At 46.7% G+C, this 20,025-nt stretch overlaps 1 protein-coding gene across 3 annotated transcripts in view; it reads left to right on the top strand.

The window, feature by feature from the left end:
• The window catches only part of foxred2 (FAD-dependent oxidoreductase domain containing 2), a 57,144-nt gene extending 42,564 nt beyond the window's left edge, over window positions 1-14,580 (top strand). For all 3 annotated transcript variants that reach the window (XM_087978383.1, XM_043679975.2, XM_043679978.2), the window contains 2 exons: window positions 7,437-7,607; window positions 8,523-14,580. In XM_087978383.1, coding sequence (XP_087834509.1) covers window positions 7,437-7,607; window positions 8,523-8,623 — 272 coding nt within the window. In that variant the 3' untranslated portion in view covers window positions 8,624-14,580. The remainder of the gene's footprint in view (window positions 1-7,436; window positions 7,608-8,522) is intronic.
• The last annotated feature ends 5,445 nt before the right edge of the window (window positions 14,581-20,025 follow it).

Below are 20,025 nucleotides of genomic sequence, written 5' to 3'. Positions count from 1 at the left end.
TTTTGGGCCGAAACCCTTCATCAGGTTTGAGAAGGGGCTGGGAGCCCAGAAGTATACAGAGGGAAGGGCATGGGGCTGGGAGGAGGTTAGTCGGGATGGTGGTAGGTTGATGCAAGTGGGGGGTTATTGTGATTGGTCAGTGGGAAGGGTGGAGCAGATAGGTGAGTAGGAAAATTGACAGGTTAGATTAAGTCAGGGAGGCGAGGCGGAGGACTGGGGCTAGATGTGGGATAATGCTGGTGAAGTCAATATTGAGGCCATTGGGCTGTAAGCTTCCCAGGTGGAATATAAAGTGGTGTTCCCCCAATTTCTGATTGGCCTCACTGTGACAGTGGAGGAGGCCAAAGATGGACAGGTTGCCGGGGGAGTGGGGGGGAAATTAAAATGACAGCAACCAGAAGGTCAGGTTGGTTAATGCATGCAGAGTGCAGATGCTCTGTAAACGGGTTCCCAAATCTGTATTTGGTCTTTCTGATATAGAGGAGACCAGATTGGGAGTAATGGATGCAAAAGGTGAGGTTGGATGAAGTGCAGGTGAATCTCTGTTGGATCCGGAAGCATTGTTTAGGGCCTTGGACGGAGATGAGAGAAGAGGTGGAGGGAGGCAGGTGAAGCACCTCTTGCTGTTGCGGGGAAAGGTACTGGCTGTGATGGAGAAGATGGTGGGGTATATAGAGTTGACGAGGGAGTCGCAGAGTGAATAATCTATGCAGAAAGCGGATGGGTGGGGAAGGAAATATCTTTTTGGGTGTGATTGTAAGTGGCAGAAATGTTGGAGGTAATGCATTGGATTCAGTGGTTGGTGCAGTGGTAAATGAGGACTAAGGGGATTCTATTCTTATTATTGGGGGAGGGGTTTTGATGGCAGAAGTGCAGGAGATGGAGGAGATGCGGTTTAGGGCATCCTTAATTGCTGAGGATGGAAAACTATTGTCTGTAAAGTAGCGGAATATCTGGCATGTCTTGGATTGGAACTCCTTATCCTGGCAACAGATGTGGTGAAGGGGGAGTATAGGCGAGCATTTCACTGGAGGGTGGGTGGGAGGAGGTGCAGTTGAGGCAGTTTTGGGAGTCAGTGGGTTTGAAAAGGATATCAGTGGTGAGTCAGTTTCCAGAGATGGAGACGGAGAGGTCCAGGAATGCGAGGGAGGTGTCGGAAATAGTCCAGGTGAATTTGAGGAAGGGGTGGAATGTGTTGGCAAAGCTGGTGAACTGCTCGAGCTCCTTGTGGGAGCAGGGGGCAGCACCGATGCAATGATCAATATCGCAGAGGAAGAGAGTGTGATGCTGGAAAAGCACAGATAGTCAGGCAGCATCCGAACAGCAGGAAATTGACATTTCAGGCAAATACCCTTCATCAGGATGACAGGCTTTTGCCCGAAACGTCGATTCTCCTGCTCCTCGGATGCTGCCTGACCTGCTGTGCTTTTCCAGCACCACACTCTTGACTCTAATCTCCAGCATCTGCAATCCTCACTTTCACCTAGCAGAGGAAGTGCTTGAGGGATGGTGTCGGTGTAGTTGTGGAAGAGGGACTGTTCCATGTATCCTACACAGAGGCAGGCATGGCTTGGACCCATGTGGGGTCCCATGGCTATCCCTTTGTTTTGTAAGAAGTGGGAGGAATCAAATGAAAAATGGTCGAGGGTGAGGACCAGTTCTGACAGGCGAATGAGAGAATGAGTGGAGGTGGACTGGTTGGGCCTACGGGAGAGGTAGAAGCTGAGGGGTTTTAGGCCCTCCATGTGGGTATAAAAGGCCTGAAAGTCCATGGTGAAGATGAGGTATTGGCGGCTGGGGAATTGTAAGTTTTGAGGGCATGTGTTGTGTCTCGAATATGGGTAGGGAGTTAGATTAGATTCCCTACAGTATGGAAACAGGCTTTGGCCCAACAAGTCCAAACCAACTGTCCAAGGAGTAACCCACCCAGACCCATTCCCCTACCCTATATTTACCTCTGACTAATGCACTTAACACTATGGTTTAGCACAGCCAGTTCACCTGGCCTGCATATCTTTTGGATTGTGGGAGGAAACCAGACCACCCAAAGGAAACCCATGAAAATGTGCAAACTCTACACAATCGCCCTGGGTGGGAATCGAACCTGGGTCTCTGGTGCTGTGAGGCAGCAGTGCTAACCACTGAGCCACCATGCCGCCCTGGACCAAATGGAGTTGAGATAAGAGGAGATGAGCTTGGTGGGGCAGGAGCAGGCAGAGATAGTGGGTCGACTGGGGCAGTCAGGTTTATGGCTTTTGGGTAGGAGATAGAAATGGGCAGTGCGGGGTTGGGGAACAATCCGGTTGAAGGCTGTGGATGGCAAATCTCCTGAAGTGATGAGGTTGTTGCTGGTTTGGGAGATTATGGCTTGGTGATCAGAGCTGGGGTCATAATCGAGGGGACGGTAGGGGGAGGTGTCAGAGAGTTGGTGTCTGGCCTCAGTGATGTAAAGCTCAGTACGCCATACTACCACCATGCGCCCCTTTAATAGTGAGATTGGATTTGGAGCAAAGGAATTGGAGGGCCGTGTGTTCCGATGGGGCGAGGTTGGAGTAAGTGAGAGGGGTGCAGAGATCCAAGTGGTTGATGTTGCAGTGGCAGTATGAGATTAAAAAGGTCAAGGGAGGGTAGGAGGCTGCATGAGCATATCCAGGAGGATGGAGTTTGCTGGAGGCATGAGAAGGGACCATCAGAGGATTCCCGTAAAGAAATAGGTATGGAGGTGGAGGAGAAAGAGCTCGACATCATGGCATGTGTGGAATTTGTTTATATGTGGGTGCAGGAGTATGATGCTATGCCCTTTGCTGAGGACTGACCATTCAGCTATAGTGAGGGAGAGGTCAGGGGGGGAGGGGGACAGTGAATACCCTGCAGGGCGTGGGACTGGTCATTGACGCCGGGCTGATCCTGGTGAAGATCAGAGATGAGGTCAGGATGCTGACTGGTTGAGGAGGTTTGTGTGTGGAGTTAAGTATGGGAGAGTTTGGTGTTTGTGCCAGCTCAGGTCCTCTCTCTCCAAGACCTGCAGAGGACCTGTACTGTTCTTTGTTCTCTGAAGGGTCCACACTCTTAAAAAATGCTTTTTCTCTGCTCTATCAGACTTCAAGGACCAAAAATACACCAAATTCTCTCATATGTAGCTCCTCAACCGTTCAGTATCCTGACCTCATCTCTGACCTTCACCAGGATCACTGTCTGCCTAACCTGTCCACCTCCACTGAAACTCTCATTCGCCTGTCAGAACTGGTCCTCACCCTCGACAAGTTTTCATTTGATTCCTCCCACTTCTTACAAAACAAAGGGATAGCCATGGGCCCAAGCCATGCCTACCTCTGTGTAGGATACATGGAACAGTCCCTCTTCCACAACTACACTGACACCACCCCTCAGCTCTTCCTCTGCGATATTGATGATTGCAACGATGCTGCCCCATGCTCCCACAAGGAGCTCCAGCAGTTCACCAGCTTTGCCAACACATTCCACCCCACCCTCAAAATCACCTGGACCATTTCTGACACCTCCCTCCCAGTTCTGGACCTCTCTGTCTCCATCTCTGGAAACTGACTCACCACTGATAGCTTTTTCAAACCCACTGCCTCCCAAAACTGCCTCAACTGCACCTCCTCCCACCCACCCTCCAGCAAAATGCTTGCCTATACTCCCAATTCCTCCGCCTCTGCTGCATCTGCTCCCTGGATGAGGCATTCCCGTCCAAGCCATCCCAGATGTCCACCTACTTAATGGACCGTGGTTTCCCCTCCTCAGCGATTAAGGATACCAAAACCGCAACTCCTCCATCTCCTGCCATCATGCCTCCCTCCCCCAATAATATGGATAGATTAGATTAGATTCTCTACAGTGTGGAAACAGGCCCTTCGGCTCAACAAGTCCACACCGCCCCTCCAAAGAGAAACCCACCCAAACCCATTCCCCTACCCTAGGTTTATCCCTAACACTGTGGGCAATTTAGCATGGCCAATTCACCTGGCCTACACATCTTTGGACTGTGGGAGGAAACCGGAGCACCTGGAGGAAACCCACGCAGATACTGGGAAAACGTGGAAACTCCACACAGTCAGGCGGGAATTGAACTCAGGACCCTAGCGTTGTGAGGCAGCAGTGCTAACCACTGAGCCACCCCAGTCCCCTTAGTCATAGAGAGGTACAGCATGGAAACAGACCCATCAGTCCAACCCATCCATGCCAAGCAGATATGCTAACCCAATCTAGTCCCACCTGTCCTCACTTACCACCGCACCAATCACTGAATCCAACACGTTACCCTCCAACATTTCTGCCACTTACAATTGGACCCAACCACCAGTAAGGTATTTACTTCCCCATCCCTGTCTACTTTCTGCAGGGGCCATTCACTCTACCACTCCCTTATCAACTCTACACTCCCCGCCAATGCCTCCACTCCACCCGGTACCTTTCCCTGCAAACGCAAGAGGTGCAGCACCTGTCCCCTCCACCTCCTCTCTCAGTTCTGTCCAGATCCAACAGATTCACCTGCACTTTATCCAACCTTATCTATTACACCCATTGTTCCCGATGTGGCCTCATAGAATCCCTATAGAGTGGAAACAGGCCCTTTAGCCCAGCAGGTCCACATCGACCCTCTGAAGAGTAACCCACCCAATCCCATTCTCCTACATTTACCCCTGACTAATGTATCTAACCTACACATCCCTGAACACTGTGGGCAGTTTATCATCGCCAATTCACCTGCACATCTTTGGATTGTGGGAGGAAACCGGAGCACCCAAAAGAAACCCATACAGACACAGGGAGAATGTGCAAACTTCACACAGACAGTTGCCTGAGGCTGGAATCAAACTCAGGTTCTTGGTGCTGTGAGGCAGCAGTGCTAACCGCTGAGCCACCATGTTGTCCCACAGGGAGACTGAAAGCAGACTCTGAGATCGGTTCGCAGAGCAGCTGCACAGTGCACACATTAGCCAACCAGACCTGCTGGTTGCCATCCATTTTAATTCCCCCAGCAACGTGTCTATCCTTGGCCTTCACTGTCAGAGTCAGACCAAATGGAAACTGGGAAGCCTACAGTCCAGTGACCTCAGGATCAACTTCATCAGCTTCAAAATCTCTCCACCATACCCCATGTCTAACCCCACCCCTCCTCCTCACCTCCCTGACCCGATCTAACCTGTCAATCATCCTACTCACCGATCTACTCCACCCTTCCCACTGACTAATCATAATCACCCCCCATCTATCACCATCCCATGTACCCTTCCTCCAGCCCCACCCCCACTCCCCCTCCCTCTCCCCAGTCCAGACAAAGGGTTTTTGTCCAAGACATTGACTTTCCTGCTCCTCGGATGCTGTCGAGCCTGCCATACGTTTCCAGCTTCATGTCTACTGACTCTGGCTTCCAGCATCTGCGGTCCTTAGTGTCTTCAATATCAGTTATAACATTTTATAAGAAAGGGAAGTTTCACAACTGTTTGGAAAAGCTGCTGAACCTGGTGATGAGGAATCCCGGAGAAACTCCAATAAGTTGAGCACAAAACAGTTAGCGTTTCGCAGAATCATAGAGTCATACAGCACAGAAATAGACCCTTCAGTCCAACCGGGTCATGCCAAACATAATCCCAAACAGAACCTGTCCCACCTGCCTGTTCCTAGCTCATATCCTTCCAAACCTTTCCTAGTCATGTATCATTCAAATGTCTATTAAACATTGTAATTCTACCCAAATGAACCACTTCCTCATGAGGTTTCTTCCACCCTCTATGTAAAATAAAAAGTTTGCCTCTTATGTCTTTTTTAAATCTCTCAACTCTCATCTTAAAAACGTGCCTTCAGTTTTGAAATTCCTCATCTTAGGAAAAAAATAGCTATCATCAACTCTACCTCTTATTACTTTATATTTTGGGGTGGCACGGGGGATCAGTGGTTAGCACTACTACCTCACAGCGCCAAGGACCTGAGTTCAATTCCAGCCTCGGGTGCCTGTCTGTGTGGAGTTTACACATTCTCCCCCTGTCTGCGTGGGTTTCCTTCGGGTGCACCAGTTTCCTCCTACAATCCAAAGGTCATGCTATGGCCATGCTAAATTGCCCATAGTGTTCGGTGCATTAATCAGGTGTAAATATGGGGAATGGGTCTGGGTGGGTTACTCTGCTGAGGGTCGGTATGGACTTGTTGGGCCGAAGGGCCTGTTTCCGTACTAATCTAACCTAAATTTCTATCACACCACCTCTGAACCTCCTACGCTCCAGTGAAAAAGGTCCCAGCCCGTGGAATCTGTTCCGGCTGTGTGCCTCTGCCCTCTCACAGCAGCTGGTCTGTAGGTCACATCTTTGGATTTCCTGGTTTTGAGTTCAGTGACAGTGAAAGAGCAAAGGTTTAGCTGATCTTAAAAGAAAGTCAACATGTAGACAGTAAGAGGAACCTATGTGGCTGTGGAGAGTGTAGAGCAGGTCTTCTGAAAATTAATTCGTGGGATGTGGGTATCATTGGCAAGACCAGTATTTGTCCATCCAACTGAGGGCCTTGTTCAGTCGTTTCTGGGGAAGGTTAAAAATCACCCACACTGCTAAGGGTCTGGATTTCCTTATTGGCCAAACTAAGTAAGAATGGCAAGTTTCCTTCGCTAAAGGACATGAGTGAACCAGGTGGATCTTTACAATTGATGGTTGTGGAATGGCACCTGAGACCAGCTTTATTTTCCTGATTTATTAAAGTTAAAATCCATCAGCTGCCATGGTAGAATTGGAATGCCTGAGTATTAGTGTGTGCTCTATATTACTAGGAGAAAGTGAGGTCTGCAGATGCTGGAGATCAAAGTTGAAACTTTATTGCTGGAACAGCACAGCAGGTCAGGCAGCATCCAGGGAACAGGAGATTCGACGTTTCGGGCACAGGCCCTTCTTCCTGAAGAAGGGCCTGTGCCCGAAACGTCGAATCTCCTGTTCCCTGGATGCTGCCTGACCTGCTGTGCTGTTCCAGCAATAAAGTTTCAACTCTATATTACTAGTCTAATCAAGTTATCATTATGCCAATATTTCCCTGCCAAGATTTCCCTCTTAATAGATGTGCAACAGTGTGAGTCCATGCAGAACAAACAGAGTAGCACAGAAAGCTCCCCAGCATTGAGGGAGTGAGCCGACTGTGGTTCAGGCCTGTGCGGTGTGTTCACACCAGGTCAGACAGTGTGGCCGACACTGCTGCTATTCCATTCACTAATAAAGTGCGCTTTAAGAATCTTTATTACCCATGAAGTGTTTGGTTGCATGCTCTGGTTGTGAAAGGCGCTACTTGAATGTAGGTTTGTTTGTTTCTATGGTAATAGCGTAGGTCCAGGTGTGGGGAGGGTAGGCTGTAGGCTGTGCAGAGAGCAGTGAACAGGCCTGTTTATGGCTGGCTAGGACATGCCAGATTGTAGACTGTACTTCTGTGCTTGTTTTCAGAGACTGAGATGACACAAAGGCCAAAATTATGGCCTCTGCCCCGTCCGTACTACATCCATCACGTTGTGGAAGATTTCCTGACTGACTGGACAGCTGCCAAAGCTCACATCCTTCCTCTGCGCCGCTTCTTAGAGAATTGTCTGGACACTGACCTCAGGAGCTTCTTTGCAGGTGTGACTTCCTCTTGTACAGAGAGTCCTGCTGAACAGGAGCATCTCAATATGGAGGTGCCTTTCTCCTGTTGGTAGGGAACCATCCCTTTCTCTTTCCGTTACTCTGGCTGTCCCTGCAGCAAGGGCCCCATGGCTGCTCTAGGTGAGATGCTACCACTCCACATCTGGAACTCTCCATGACCTGAATTCCAGACCTCTGACGAATCCAGTGTTTCTGTGATTTATTATAGGTTTCGCCACCATAGCTGTCTGCCTCCGATGAATTAAGAGGACAGAACCTGGGTCCTTGCACTCTGAAGCTCAGAGTTTCTGTGCTGCCGTGCCCCATCATGGAGCTCGGTTCCCTAGGCCATATCGCTTGGGTGCTGTGGCGTAGACTTCAGTCAGTGGGCTGGACGACATAATTACTCAATGTTTAGAGTCATTGCTTTGTCTAGTTTGCTGGGGGATAAGCTTTCACTCCTATACTCTGTACCTCCTTCATTTCCAGCGCCATTAATCTGTGTGTCTGAACCTCTGAGTGTGAAGTGCATCACCGTCCCAGCCAGAACAGAAGTTGTGAAACTCTGTACCATTTCCCCATGCCCTTCCCACTATGGAACCTCCAGGCCTTGCCGAAAGCTCCCAACATTGAGGGAGTGAGCCAACGGTGGTTCAGGCCTGTCTGGTGTGTTCACACCAGGTCAGACAGTGTGGCCGACACTGCTGTTATTCCATTCACTAATAAAGTGAGCTTTAAGAATCTTTATTACCCATGAAGCGTTTGGTTGCATGCTCGGGTTGTGAAAGGCGCTACTTGAATGTAGGCTTGTTTGTTTCTTTGTAACTGATTGGTAGAGTTTTTATTTTGAGCGCAGGGGCTGCAGAATTTGTGGAGAGCTTCAGGTTCTAATGAGCTTCCGTTTCCTTGCAGAATCCTGCTTCAAATTTGCTTTGACCAATCCACACGTGCCACCTTTCTGCCGCCATGGTTACTTGAACAAGCAGGGCTTGCTGGACGTTGAGATCTTTTGATAAGGTTCTGCAGTGGTGAGCCAGCATTCCAGCATCAGCGTCCACAGCGACCAAGCACCTGAGCAACAGGGGCGTGTGAAACTGTTTGGTGACTGACTGTATGGCCTGACAGATCATGCCCTTTATCTGAGTGAGGGCAGTGTGCTCACAGAGGTACTGGACTGAATGGTACCAGGGCACAGGCAGTCCTGCTGCCAAGTACAAAGGTTGTAAATAATAACTTCTGCATGATGTATATTCATATGAAACGGGTCTGTCAATAATTGGTGAATTTGAGGTGACAGTGACACTTGTCAGGGTTGCTGCAGTTTTAAATGCTTTCCATAATGTGTTCAAATGATTAATCTGATGTTTGAAAAGTCCCAGGCCACGCTTAAACCTTCACTAGTGCTGATATCAGGACTTTCTGCAAACCGCTCTCACAACACCTCACCCCTTCCAGCTTCACAAAATGGCCCACTAAATGTTTGAAAATGACAGTCAAAACTTGCACTGATGTGAAAGCATTCCTGCAATCAAGAAGTTAGTCTACATTTCTGGCAAGACCTGATTTTAATGTTTCTGGTTTGACTGAGACATCACTATAAACAGGCAATTGGCTCATTTTTTTGCTGCTTGTGGGAGCTTGCTGTGCCATTGTGGTTCCTGCATTACAGCCATGATGACACTTTGAGTCGGTGTACACCATTGGCTGTGCAGTACTTCAGAACATCCTGGGTCTCCTGATGAAAATCGTGATGGAGAAACACCAGCCTGTTAGTGCAGGCCAAAGGTTCTGCTGAATGGAAGTGCCTTGTACTATGACCACCACCACCATCATAGAATCCCAACAGTGTCAATGCAGCCATTTGGCCCATCGAGTCCACACTGTTCCACCCCCCCACCAAACAGCATCCCACACCTCCAATGCCCTGTAATCCTGCGTTTCCCATGGCTAATACTACAGGGCAATTTAGCATGGCCAGTCTACCTAATCTGCACATCTTTAGACTGTGGAAGAATGTGTAAACTCCACATAGACAGTCGCCTGAGGCTGGAATCGAGCATGGGTTCCTGGCGCTGTGAGGCAGCAGTGCTAACCACTAAGCCACCGTGCAGCCCTCAACGCCTTCAGGGCTCAGACTGATTGATTGTTTTGTCAGGAATATGGAGCAATGGCAGATAGAAATGAAGTGCAGATCTGTGACCCAACAGAATGGACATCATCGAGGAGTTGAACAGCCTCCTCGTATTAATCTGTTAATGTGCAGTTCATGAGAGACTGTAATGCCGCTTGGTTGCTGGAGGTGATGCTGCTGAGCTGCTTATCCTGACAATTGGGGAAAAACCTCGGATTACAGGTCTTTCTAAACAGGATATGAATCATTGGTGGTTTGACAAATTGAGGAAGCGAAGATGACTTCAGGTGGCCATGTCAGTTACAGAAGTGCGCACTTGTGCAGAAGCAATACATTCGGCATCAGTCACAGATCATCAATTCACTCAGCCTCTTAGACTGGCACAGCCATTCAGCCTATTGTACCTGACCCTGTTCCTTCCCCATAGACTTGGGCAGGAAAGACTAGGAGCTAAGGTCAGACTGCCCTGACTCCATTTTAATAATTTTCAGACATTAAGTAATGTCCAACAAATAAATATAACTGCAGCTGGTACAGCACAGCAGTGCCCAGTGCGTAATCGAGTGGATAGTGCCTGCTTATTGCCGTTGTTTGGAATGCATAGCTCTGTGGGGAAACTCGCGCTGTGACTGTTGTGAGGAGAGGATGGAATTTAATGGCTGCCCCATGTAGTTGTGTTGGGTAGCTCGAAGGGATATTGGTGTGGGGAGAGGGGAGCTGTGCAACTGTAACCCAGCAGAGGTACATTGCATTTGGGGGGAGTGAGAGGTTGGTGAGGAGTAAGGATCAGGTCACTATCTGTTTCAGTCTTGGGACTGTTACCTCGTTAAAAGCTTGCATTTGCACACAAGCCAAACATTCTGTGATCACTCTGCACACTTCCTGCATCAACCTCCTTCACCACAGATTCCTTTGTTCATATCAAAAAATGGGATCTGCCTTTGTAAACCTGTGATCTTGTAACTGCAGCTGAGACCTCAGCACTGCCTCTCCTGCCCACAGGTTATATTGCAGGCTCCAGTCAACAAAATGTGCCAGTTTTCCCACAAGGTTTTGTTTAAACAATGACATGATGTAAGGTATTATATCAACACAACATGCAGTTTAATAATGAGGAACATATTATGTCCCTGAGCCCTGGTCCAGTTGTTCTTCTAACACTTCCTCTCCTCCATTACCACAGAACATTACAGTCCTGACATTGATTTCCTCATTTCAACCTTCACATCATAAACTCCCCAAACTCCTACCTTGCACCTATGCAGTTTATTGCATTTGTAATGATGGCTTAAGAGTCGGAGCGAAGATTAATTTTTAACAGTAAGTTATTGAGATCTGGAATGGACTAGGAGCAGATGAAATAGTCATTTTCAATATGGAATTTAAAGGGGAAAAGTTTACAGTCTATTGGAAAAGAGCAGTGGAGAATGGGGCTAACTGGGTTATTCTTTCCAAGGGCTGAGCCTAACAGAATGGGTTGAATGGCCTGCATTGGCACTTTTACATTACTGTGCGGCTTCATAATGGACAGTGAGGTTTTCATCTGATCCGGAGGATGGGGGCTACAGAAAAGGAAGCCAGTTTATCAGACCCTACAGCAGAGGAAAGCATTGATTAAATTGTGAATTAATGGGAATAAATAGAGACCGAACACTAAAATCTATTCTTGTGATTTTCCACAATCAATCTGTTCAGTTTAACGAACTGTGGATGTCAGGAGCCGAGGCATGAAGAGATCAAAGGGTTAGGCAATTCTGCCAGAGAGCTGGCTTTGACTTCTCACTCTAACGCCACATTTAGAGGGAAAATGTGACTTCTATAAACATTCTAATCCAGAAATTAAAATGTTACATATTTTAATGGGTTCATTTAACTTGAAAAAAGGTTTTAATTCTCAAATTGAATTGCAGCAGCAGTGCAGTCTGATCCCACTGCTGACTAACCAACAGTCAGAGAGAAATGGGCAGCTGTGCATTTCACTCCATCCTGTGTTGCAGTTCGAAAAGGGTTTTTTCTTAAATCAATATTTAACTCAAGATAAAGTGACCTGTGAAGATTGCTGGGCTATGTCAGAGGGTCAGACTTCAGACCTGCTTTATTACTGACATTCCAGTGAGATTTTAACCTTGGTTTGGAGACGAGGGTAAATTGAAATCTTGAACTGCTGACAGCCCAAGACAATCAGCCTATTGTCTGATCAGTGCTGCAGTCTGTTCCCTTTTCCTCACAATGTTCCACCTCTGGGCTTCTGGATTATGGACTGCAAATATTTGAACAGGGTAAGTAAAGAAAATTGATCTCACTGACAGGAGGGTTGGTTACCTTTGTTCAAAGCTAATTAGCAAAATATCTGGCGACAGGGTGTTTTTTTTTTAAAAAAACAGCAAGTTATGATCTGGAGGACACGGGGTGAAAGTCTGCAGCATCCAACAACAACTTGGATTTTTGTAGCACCTTTATTGTGTTGTATCCCTGGCATCAACTCACAAGTGTGATTGTCAAGCAGGGTGAAAGCGAGATATCAGGACAAAGTGGTCAATAAAGCTTATTCAAAGAAAATCAGCTATTTTGACTGACTTACCCTAGATTATTTTCTCACAACCCTGAAGTTGTCTCCCTGAAGATCAGCTTTAAAGAGGATCTTAAAGAAGGAGAGGTTTAGGGAAGGAAACTGAAGGGATAGTTGCCAGTGGTGAAGCAGGGATGTCCAAGAGATAAGGTTTAATTATAATTTTGGGACAGAAGTTACATATATGCTTAAAAAAAGTGAGGACTCCAGGGCTGTAAGGCTACTTAGAGAGTTCTTGTGAAGGTCCAGTGCAGGGGGGATGGGCCGAATGGCCTGGTTTGTAGTTTAATTCTAACAGAGGAAGGGGTGACTCCTGATCTGAGCTTTATTGAGAATGCTTTGAGGCTGAAAATTTCCAAGATTTTCAGGAGGAAAGCAAGACTCTAAAGGGCAAGAATACCAGAACGCAAAAGCCATTAGGCTTTTCGAGCCTGCTGTGCTCACTCTGAAAGGTCATGGCTGACCTTCAGCTTCAACCCCACTTTGCTGCTCGCTCCCTCTAAGCCTTCAACATGTTTAATAATGAATCATCAACAACATTCTTAGGAAGAAAATTTTCAAAGATTTTGTTTGCCACTGGCAGAGAGTGTAAAACCAAATCACCAAGTGATTACAGTGCAGAAGGAGGCCCTTTATGTTCCGTTAGGCCTGCACCAGCTCTGTTATCTCATGCCAATCTCCTGCATTTCCCACATGTCCCTGCGCACCATTGCAATCCAACTAATCATCCAATTCCTTTTCCAGGTGGCTCAGTGGTTAGCACTGCTGTCTCACAGCACTAGGGACCCTGGTTCGATTTCAACCTCGGGCGACTGTCTGTGTGGAGTTTGCGCATTCTCCCCGTGTCTGCGTGGGTTTCCTCCGGGTGCTCCGGTTTCCTCCCACAGTCCAAAGATGTGCAGGTCAGGTGAATTGGCCATGCTAAATTGCCAATAGTGTTAGGTGCATTAGTCAGAGGGAAATGGGTCTGGGTGAAAAAGATTTCCCTCATAATTTGTTTGTACCCCACTTTAAATCTATGCCCCCTCGTTCTTATTTCTTTTCATACTATCTACTCTATCCAGCTCACTAATGATTTTAAAAACCTCATCAAATCCCTCTCAGCCGCCTTCTTCCAGGGAAAACAGTCCTAACTTCTACAATTTACCTCAATTGAAGTTTCCCAATCCTGGAGCCATTCTAGTAAATTGTTTCTGCCTGCTGTCCAATCAGTTCACGTCTTTCCTGAAATATAGCATCCATAACTATACACAATACTGCAGTCTGTTATATAAGTTCAAATTGACTTCCCTTCTCTCGTACTCTATGATCCATTAGTACTCAGTGAATAAAGCTGGGGACAGTGTTGCCTTTATACACTGCTCTCTTCACCTTCAATGATCTGTGCACATATCCACCCAGGTTCCTCTGCTCCTGTACTCCCTTTAGAATGGTGCTGTCCATGTTTATATTGTTTTTCAATATTCTTCTTACCAAAGTGCATCACCTCACACTCCTCTACGTTGAACCTCATCTGCTTCCTATCTCCCCACTCCACCAACTTGCCAATGTCCTTTTGAACTGTCCTCGCAGTTTATAAGTTTAATGTCATCTGCATATTTGAATTTTAAAAAAGAGTTAGGGTTAAGAATAATCATTATTTCTGCCTGGATGAAAAGTTAATATGCTTCTTGTTGCCATGGGGAAGACAACAGAGGAAGCCATTTTTAAGATCAGACTACAGGCTTCCCTATAAATCCAGTACTGTGTGGTCAGCAGAGTACAGTACTGTGTGGTCAGCAAAGCGGAAAACCTGTTTGCCTTTTGTGAAGTACTCCAGCTGGCCACCAAGGAATGGAGAGCTCCATGATGTAGCCATCGAAGGATTCATTTAAATAAGGAACAAGTGTAGATCATTCAATAAGATTGTGGCCAATCTCATGTAAACTTAAACTCTACATTCCTGATAGTCTTTCATTCTCTTGGTAATCAAAATTCCTGAGTTATTTTATCCTGGCATGGCCAGAGGGGAAGAGGCAGGCTTTACTGTTGGATGTGGAGATAAGAAACTCTGAAAATTGAGGAAACTGCTTGGAGATCTCTCTTGAAATTCCTGTTTGGCAAAGCTGGAAAAAGAGACCTTACCATCTGCTGGGAGCAGCTATGGACTGTTTGCTGTAAGGAATGTGATTCCATGGAGAGAGTGTCGTATGATAAATATAAAAGCGAAATATTCCACTCTGTGATTTAAAGCATAAGTTACCAACAAAAATAAAGCATTGTTTAGTCAATAGTGCCTTTGCTCATTTGTTAGGGTAAAGGTTTTAAACCTTTTTCCTTCAGCTGTTAACTGGAAAGTTAAATCCCTTTTTCAAAATCTTTATGTGGATTGTGACATTAAATCTGCAGCCCTGCTCAGTCAGATGTTTCTAACTGGAAGCTTTGTTTTGTGAAAAACCCACCACAGGCTGCAACAGGAATGTGACAAGTCCACTCACATTTCACTCAATTCTTGCTCTTGTACAGGTTTATGTGGAAAACGAGAGAATTTATATCATAACCGGAATATGGCTTCAAATCCTGAATGCTTAGGATCTCGGCTGTTTTACCCAATAGGTAATATTTTCATGATACAAACAATGCAGATACCTTCCCTTGCCTTGACAAGGGAATCTGTTAAACACAGTGACTCAGATCCATAAAGAGCTTCACAAAATATCTCCCCTCCGTCCACAACAGTGTTAAATCCGGCTGGCTTTAACTCCATGCCTGCTGGCAGTCCCTTCTTGTTGATGATTCAAGTGACTTGACTTCCTGTGCACGTCTGGAAACTATTCCTCAGTGGGGCCCTCACATTCCCCCACCTAATCCTCTTCCCCCTTAGCATCCAGGGCCATCCATCCCACTGGCAGCTGTTTCTCTAACACTGTCTCCTAAATAGGGCAGGTTGCTGCTCCTACTAATAAAGGGGGTGGGAGGTGAATTGTAACAATCCCATCCACTCTTCCAGCTTGTTGCTTTCAAAACAGCTTTGGGATAGATTTAATTCTTAAGATTGTGACTCGATCTTTGTGTAAGTACAGTCTTCAATTGTGGGTCTGAGTGTTTCATCAGTTATTAAGTGTGTGTATACACAGACTGCTGTTAAGGAGTTATGTTGTATATACAGTTAGATTAGATTAGATTACTTACAGTGTGGAAACAGGCCCTTCGGCCCAACAAGTCCACACCCCCCCGCCGATGTGCAACCCACTCATACCCCTACATTTACCCCTTACCTAACACTACAGGCAATTTAGCATGGCCAATTCACCTGACCTGCACATCTTTGGACTGTGGGAGGAAACCCACGCAGACATGGGGAGAATGTGCAAACTCCACGTTTATTAAGGGTGTGTTTATGCAGTCATTTCTTGAACATATAACAGAACAGGCCCTTCGGCCAATGATGTGGTGCTGAGGATTATTCCTAGTCCAAAATAAAATAACCTAACCTCCACACTCTTCAATTCACTGCTGTCCATGCGCATGTCCTCAGCAGTTGCTTAAATGTCCCTAATGACTGCTTCCACCACCACCACTGGCAACACATTCCATGCATTCACAACTCTCTGTGTAAAGCACCTACCTCTGACATCTCCTCTGTACCTTCCTCCCAACACCTTAAAACTATGACCCCTCAAGCCAGTCAGTCCTGCCCTGGGGAAAGGTCTCTGGCTATCGACTCTACCCATGCCTCTCATTACCTTGTACATCTCGATCAGGTCACCTCTCTTCCTCAATCTCTCCAGAAAGAAAAGTCCAAGCTTAGTCAACCTCTCTTCGTAAGACAAGCCCTCCAGTCCAGGCAGCATCCTGGTAAACCTTCTGTGCGCCCTCTCCAAAGCCTCCACATCTTTCCTATAATAGGGTGACCAGAACTGGACACAATATTCCAAGTGTGGTCTCACCAGGGACTTGTAGAGCTGTAGCAAAAACTCGTGGCTCTTAAACTTGATCCCCCTGTTAATGAAAGCCAAAACACCATATGCATTCTTAACAATCCTATCCACTTGGGTGGCAACTTTGAGGGATCTATGCACTTGAATACAAAGATCCCGCTGTTCCTCCACACTGCCAAGAATCCTGTCTTTAATCCTATATTCAGCATTCGAGTTCGACCTTCCAAAATGCATCACTTCGCATTTATCCAGGTTGAACTCTATCTGCCATTTCTCAGCCCAGCTCTGCACCCTGTCTATGTCGCGCTACAGCCTGCAACAGCCCTCGATACTATCAGTGGTACCTCCAACCTTTGTGTCATTGGCAAATTTACTAATCCACCCCTCAACCTCCTCATCCAAGTCATTTATAAAACTACAAAAAGCAGAGGCCCAAGAACAGAGCCCTGCGGAACACCACTCAACACTGATCTCCAGGCAGAATACATTCCATCTACAACCAACGAATTCTGAATCCAGAAAGCCAAATCAGACCTGCCCCTCACAAAGCCAAGCTGACTGCCTTTAATCCACTATGCTTTTCCAAATAGTCATAAATCCTATCCCTCAGAATTCTTTCCAAAATCTTGCATGACCGCAGACGTAAAACTAACTGGTCTGTAATTGTCAGGGATTTCCCTATTCCCCTTCTTGAAGAGAGGAACAACATTTGTCTCCCTCCAATCCTCCAGTACGACTCTCGTGGAGAGTGAGGAAGCAAAGATCTTTGCCAGTGACTAAGCAACCTCCTTTCTTGCTTCCCGGAGCAACCTAGGATAAATCAGGTCTGGCTCTGGGGACTTACCAATCTTAATGTTTGCCAAAATTTCCAGCACATCAACTTCATCAATCTTGATCTGTTCAAGCCTATTTCCCAGCTCCTCAAAGTTCTCATTCACAACAAAGTCCTTTTCCTTAGTGAAAACTGAAGCAAAAAATTCACTTAGGGCTTCCCCTATCTGCTCAGAATCCACGTACAATTTCCCTATTCTATCCCTGACCGGCCCTACCTTGTCCCCTGATCATTCTCTTATTCCTCACGTACGAGTAAAATGCCTTTGGGTTCTCTCTATTCCTTCCCGCCAAGCCTTTTTCGTGCCCCCTCCTGGCTCTCTTCAGTCCATTTCTGAACTCCTTTGTAGTAATCCTGTAATCCTCTAAAGCTATGCTAGATCCTTGCTTCCTCCGCCTTACATAAGCTGCCTTCTTCCTTTTGACGAGAAGCTCCTCTGTTCTCATCATCCAAGGCTCCTTGATCTTACCCCTTCATGCCTGTCTCAGAGGAACAAATTTATGCATCACTCGCAACAACTGCTCCTTAAATAGTCTCCACATGCCTGTTGTGCCCTTTCTGTGGAACAATTGCTCCCAATCTGTACTTCCCAAATCCTGTCTGATAGTGTCATAATTTCCTTTTCCCAAATTAAATATCTTCCCATGGTAATTGCTCCTTTTCCTTTCCATGGCTATGGTAAATGTGAGGCAGTTGTGGTCACTGTCACCAAAGTATTGTCCTACTGCGAGATCTGATACCTGTACTGGCTCATTGCTGAGCACCAAATCCAAAATGGCCTCTCCCTTTGTCGGTCTGTCTACGTACTGAGTAAGGAAACCCTCCTGAACACACCTGACAAAAACGGCTCCATCCAAACCATCTGCACTAAGGAGGTATTGGGAATACTGAGAAAGTTGAAGTCACCCATAACAACAACCCTGCTACATGTCCATTTTTCCAAAATCTGCCAACCTATGAGTTCTTCAATCTCCCTACTGCTATTAGAGGTCTGTAGAAAGTCCCCAGTGAGGTGGCTGTTCCCTTGATGTTCCTAACTTCCACCAATACCGACTCAGTAGACAAACCTTCCTTGATAACCTTTGTTTCTGTAGCTGTGATGCACTCTCTGACTAGCAATGCTACACCCCCTCCTCTTTTTCCACCAATCTCTTCTTTTCAGCACATGAGAAACCTTCCCTATAGATTCACTACATCCTGTCTCTGCCCCATCTACAACTAACCCCCTCTCAGATATATAGCTCTGCTTCCCACCCTCCTTCCAAACTAATTTAAACCCTTCCGAACCACACAAACAAATGTCCTAAACAAATCTCTCACCCAGGACATTTGTGCCCCTCCAGTTTAGGTGCAACCCATCCTCCATGTACAGATCCCACCTTCCCCAGAAGGTATCCCAATGGTTTAAACACCTGAAGCCCTCCCTCCAGCAGCAGCCTCGCAGCCACGCATTAAGCTGCACTCGCTGACCGTTCCTCACTTCACTGTCTTGTGGCACCGGTAGCAAACCTGAGATCACTACTCTACTCGTCCTGCTCTTCAGCTTCCAACCTAGCTCTCTGTAGTCACTTTTCAGATCCTCAATCCCTTTCCTGGCTATGTCATTGGTGCCAATATGTACCACGATTTCTGGCTGCTCCCCCTCCCCCTTCAGAATCCTGTAAATCTGATAGGCGACATCCCGGACCCTGACACCTGGGGTGGCAACATACCTTCCGGGAGTCCTATTCCTGGGCACAAAATCTCTTGTCAATCCATCTAACAATTGAGTCCCCTACCACTAGCGTTTTTCTATCTCCCCTCTTCCCTTCTGAGCCACAGTGCCAGGCTCAGTGCCAGAGACCTGACAACTATGGCTTTCCCCTGGTAGGCCGTCCACACCAGCAGTATCCAAAACAGTTATACTTATTGCTGAGAGGAACGGCCACAGGGGATCCCTGCTCTATCTGTTGGTTCCCTTTCCTCCCCCTGACTGAACCCAGCTATCCTTATTCTGTGTCTGAGGAGTGACCACCTCCCTGTACATCCCCTCAATTTCCCCCTCAGCCCCCCGGATGATCCGCAGTTCCCTAACTCAGTTTTCAAGGAGCTGGATTTGGGTGCACCTCCCACAGATATGATCGGCAGAGATGTGTTGTGTCTCTCACCTGCCACATTCTGCAGGAGGAACATGCAACTGCCTGAACAGCCATACCCCGCTAATTTGAAAGCCCACACAGGACTAAATAAGGAACAGAAGAAAAGAAAAATAAAGAGAAAACCTGAAAACTCTTAGTAAAGACTCTTAGTAAAGTTAGAGGAGGTGGGTGGGAGGGAGGCCCTACAGTGTAGGGCTCTGGTTTAGATCTCACCCACTTAAAAACTTCCCAGCAGCCCTTGCTTCTCTCCATCCTCTCTCCTCACCGCTCTGTTCAAAATGAAGGCCCCACTCACAAGGAAAGTCCCTTTTAAAAACTGACCTACCCAGCAGCCCTTGCTTCTCTCTCAAACGTGAGTATATGTAGTCAATTATTGAGAATGTGTGTATGCACAAACTACTATTAAAGTTCTATGTGTGTGTGTCTATATGTACAGTTCGTTATCGAGGGAGAGTATATTCAGTCAGTTGTTATGGGTGTCTGTATATGCAGTTACAATATGTGTATATGGAGTCAGAGAGCTGTACAGCATGAAAATAGGCCCCTCGATCCAACTCACCAGATATCCTAAATTAATCTAGTCTCATTTGCCAGCATTTGGCTCATCTCTCTTCAAACCTTTCCTATTCATTTACCAGCCAGATGCCTTTGAAATGTTGTAATTGTACCAGCCTTCACCACATTCTCTGGCAGCTCATTCCATACACACACCACTCTCTGCATGAAAAAGTTGCCCCTAATGTTCCTTTTTAAACTTACCTTTCTCACCTTAAACCTACACTCTCTAGTTTTGCACTCTGCTACCCTGGGAAAAGATCTTGTCTA

Source organism: Chiloscyllium plagiosum, unplaced genomic scaffold, assembly GCF_037043375.1.
Source record: "Chiloscyllium plagiosum isolate Xiang-an unplaced genomic scaffold, Cpla_swu_hap1 HiC_scaffold_33, whole genome shotgun sequence".
NCBI classification, from domain to species: Eukaryota; Metazoa; Chordata; class Chondrichthyes; order Orectolobiformes; family Hemiscylliidae; genus Chiloscyllium; species Chiloscyllium plagiosum.
Note: the sequence above shows the minus strand (reverse complement) of the source record. Positions and strands in the feature narration are given on the sequence as shown.